Below are 3,205 nucleotides of genomic sequence, written 5' to 3'. Positions count from 1 at the left end.
GGTGCCAAGGGTAGTAGTTTCTGCAGAAGTGGGTGATGCAGAAGTTGTTTCCAGGGCAGGACTTTCTACAGAAGAGGTGCCCAGGGTAGTAGTTTCTACAGAAGTGGCTTCAAGGGTAGTAGTTTCTGCAGAAGTGGTGGCAAGGGCAGAGGTTTCTGCAGAAGTGGGTCCTGCATATGTGGTTTCCACGACAGTAGTTTCTACAGAAGTGGTGCCAAGAGTAGTAGTTTCTGCAGAAGAGGTGCCAAGGGTACTAGTTTCTGCAGAAGTGGTGCCCAAAGTGATATATTCTACAGAGGTTGTACCAAGGGTACTAGTTTCTGCAGAGGTTATGCCCAGGGTACTAGTTTCTACAGATGTGGTGCCAAAGATACTAGATTCTGCAGAAGTGGTTCCCAGTGTAGTACTTTCTACAGAAGAGGTGTCAAGGGTAGTAGTTTCTGCAGAAGTTGTGCCCGGGGTAGTAGTTACTGCAGAAGTTGTGCCCGGGGTAGTAGTTTCTGTAGAAGTGGGTCCTGCAGAAGTGGTTCCCAGTGTAGTACTTTCTAGAGAAGAGGTGTCAAGGGTAGTAGTTTCTGCAGAAGTTGTGCCCGGGGTAGTAGTCTCTGTAGAAGTGGGTCCTGCAGAAGTGGTTTCCAGGGTACTAGTTTCTACAGATGTCGTGCCAAGGGTACTAGTTTCCACAGAAGTGGTTCCCAGTGTAGTACTTTTTACAGAAGAGGTGCCAAGGGTAGTAGTTTCTGCAAAAGTTGTGCCCGGGGTAGTAGTTTCCACAGATGTCGTGCCAAGGGTACTGGTTTCTACAGAAGTGGTGCCCAGATTTGTAGATTCTACAGAAAAAGTGCCAAGGGTATTAGCTTCTGCAGAAGTGGGTCCTGCAGATCTGGTTTCCAGGGTAGTAGTTTCTACAGATGTGGTGCCAAAGGTACTAGATTCTGCAGAAGTGTTTCCCAGTGTAGCAGTTTCTACAGAAGTGGTGCCAAGGGCAATAGTTTCTGAGGAAGTGGGTCCTGCAGATGTGGTTTCCGGGGTAGTAGTTTTTACAGAAGTGGTGCCAAGGGTAGTAGTTTCTGCAGACGTTGTGCCAAGGGTACTAGTTTCTGCAGAAGTGATGCCCAGAGTGGTAGATTCAACAGAAGTGGAACTAAGGGTGCTAGATTCTGCAGAAGTGGTTCCCAGTTTAGTACTTTCTACAGAAGAGGTGCCAAGGGTAGTAGCTTTTGCAGAAGTGGTTCCCAGGGTAGTTGTTTCAACAGAAGTGGCGTCAAAGGTAGTAGTTTCTGCAGAAGTGGGTCCCGCAGAAGTGGTTCCCATGGTACTTGTTTCTACAGAAGTGGTGCCAAAGGTAGTAGTTTCTGCAGAAGTGGGTCCCGCAGAAGTGGTTCCCATGGTACTTGTTTCTACAGAAGTGGTGCCAAAGGTAGTAGTTTCTGCAGAAGTGGGTCCTGCAGAAGTGGTTCCCATGGTACTTGTTTCTACAGAAGTGGTGCCAAGGGTAGTAGTTTCTACAGAAGTGGTGCCAAGGGTAGTAATTTCAGCAGAAGTTGTGCCCAGGGTAGTAATTTCTGCAGAAGTGGTGTCCAGAGTCGTAGATTCAACAGAAGTTGTTCTAAGGGTATTAGTTTTTTCAGAAGTGGGTCCTGCAGAAGTGGTTCCCAGGGTAGTAATTTGAATAGACGTGGTACCAAGGGTAGAAGTTTCTACAGAAGTGGAAGTTTGTGCCATTGTGGTTTCTACTGCAGATGTTAAGCCATGCGTAGTTATTGCGGAGTGTGATTTAGCAGTTGTCATTTCAAATGTGGTTGTTTCCAATACCAGATCTGTTAAAGTGACCAAATCTGTAGTTTCTGCAGAAGTGGTGCCCAGAGTTGTAGATTCTACAGAACTGGTGCCTAAGATAGCAGTTTCTTCAGAAGTCGTGTCCAGGGTAGTAATTTCTGCAGAAGTGGTTCGAAGGACAGTAGTTTCTACAGAAGTGGTGCCAAGTTTAGCAGTTTCTGCAGAAGTGGTACCTAGGGTAGTAGTTTCTTCAGAAGTGGGCCCTGCAGTAGTGATTGCAAGGGTACTGGTTTCTGCAGAATCGGTACCCAGAGTTGTAGATTCTACAGAGTAGGTGCCAAGGGTAGCAGCGTCTGCAGAAGTGGTTCCCAGGGTTGTTTCTGCAGAACTCAAAGAAGTCAATGGTATATCAAAGTAAATTATTGTGCTATTCAATGTAGTATGTTCTGTATGTGTGGGAGTGCTTGATGAAAGTGTTCTTTGGGTTGTTTCAGGAGTTTCTTCAAATTCCTCACAAGGAAGAGTGGGTATGGCATCAAAGTCTGAAAGATCAAAATCTGTCCCAAACTCTACATCAGCAACAGCAGGAGTTGCAGTTTCGGTGATTCTGCCTGGTTGTGTAGACACACTGGAGGCTTCTACTTTTATGGTTGTACCAAGAGTTATATCAGCTGGCCTGAAGGGAACTGTGTTTGTTCTTGTTGTGGAGTCCGGATATGAAGGTGTGCTAGATGGAAGTATCCTTGGGGTTGTTTTATGGGTTTCTTCAAATTCCCCACAAGGAAGAGTGGGCAAGACATCAAAGTCTGAAAGGTCAAAGTCTGTCCCAAACTCTATATCGGCAACAATAGCTGTAGTTTTGGTGATTCTTCCTGGTTGTGTATACACACTGGAGGCTTCTGCTTTTTCGGTTGTACCAAGAATTATATCAGCTGGCCTGAAGGGAACGGTGTTTGTCCTTGTTGTGGGGTCTGGATATGAAGTAGAGTTAGATGGAAGTATCCTTGGGGTCGTGTTAGGGGTTTCTTCGAATTCTCCACGAGGAAGTGTGAGTATGACATCAAAGTTTGAAAGATCAAAATCTGTCCCAAACTCTACATCAGCAACAGCAGGAGTTGCAGTTTCGGTGATTCTGCCTGGTTGTGTAGACACACTGGAGGCTTCTACTTTTATGGTTGTACCAAGAGTTATATCAGCTGGCCTGAAGGGAACCATGTTTGTTCTTGTTGTGGAGTCCGGATATGAAGGTGTGCTGGATGGAAGTATCCTTGGGGTTGTTTTATAGGTTTCTTCAAATTCCCCACAAGGAAGAGTGGGCAAGACATCAAAGTCTGAAAGGTCAAAGTCTGTCCCAAACTCTATATCGGCAACAGTAGTTGTAGTTTTGGTGATTCTTTCTGGTTGTGTAGACACACTGGAGGCTTCT

The 3,205-nt window shown here is 45.8% G+C and overlaps 1 protein-coding gene across 1 annotated transcript in view; it reads left to right on the top strand.

Annotated features, from left to right (window-relative positions):
* The window catches only part of LOC107708949 (calphotin), a 24,289-nt gene extending 22,043 nt beyond the window's left edge, over positions 1-2,246 (top strand). Inside the window, exons 8-10 of the mRNA XM_016513323.1 lie at positions 242-955; positions 1,421-1,606; positions 2,114-2,246. Coding sequence (XP_016368809.1) covers positions 242-955; positions 1,421-1,606; positions 2,114-2,197 — 984 coding nt within the window. The 3' untranslated portion in view covers positions 2,198-2,246. The remainder of the gene's footprint in view (positions 1-241; positions 956-1,420; positions 1,607-2,113) is intronic.
* Positions 2,247-3,205: the final 959 nt, after the last annotated feature.

The sequence above is a fragment of the Sinocyclocheilus rhinocerous genome, unplaced genomic scaffold, assembly GCF_001515625.1.
Source record: "Sinocyclocheilus rhinocerous isolate Xijiao unplaced genomic scaffold, SAMN03320098_v1.1 scaffold24, whole genome shotgun sequence".
In the NCBI taxonomy this organism is placed as follows: Eukaryota; Metazoa; Chordata; class Actinopteri; order Cypriniformes; family Cyprinidae; genus Sinocyclocheilus; species Sinocyclocheilus rhinocerous.
Note: the sequence above shows the minus strand (reverse complement) of the source record. Positions and strands in the feature narration are given on the sequence as shown.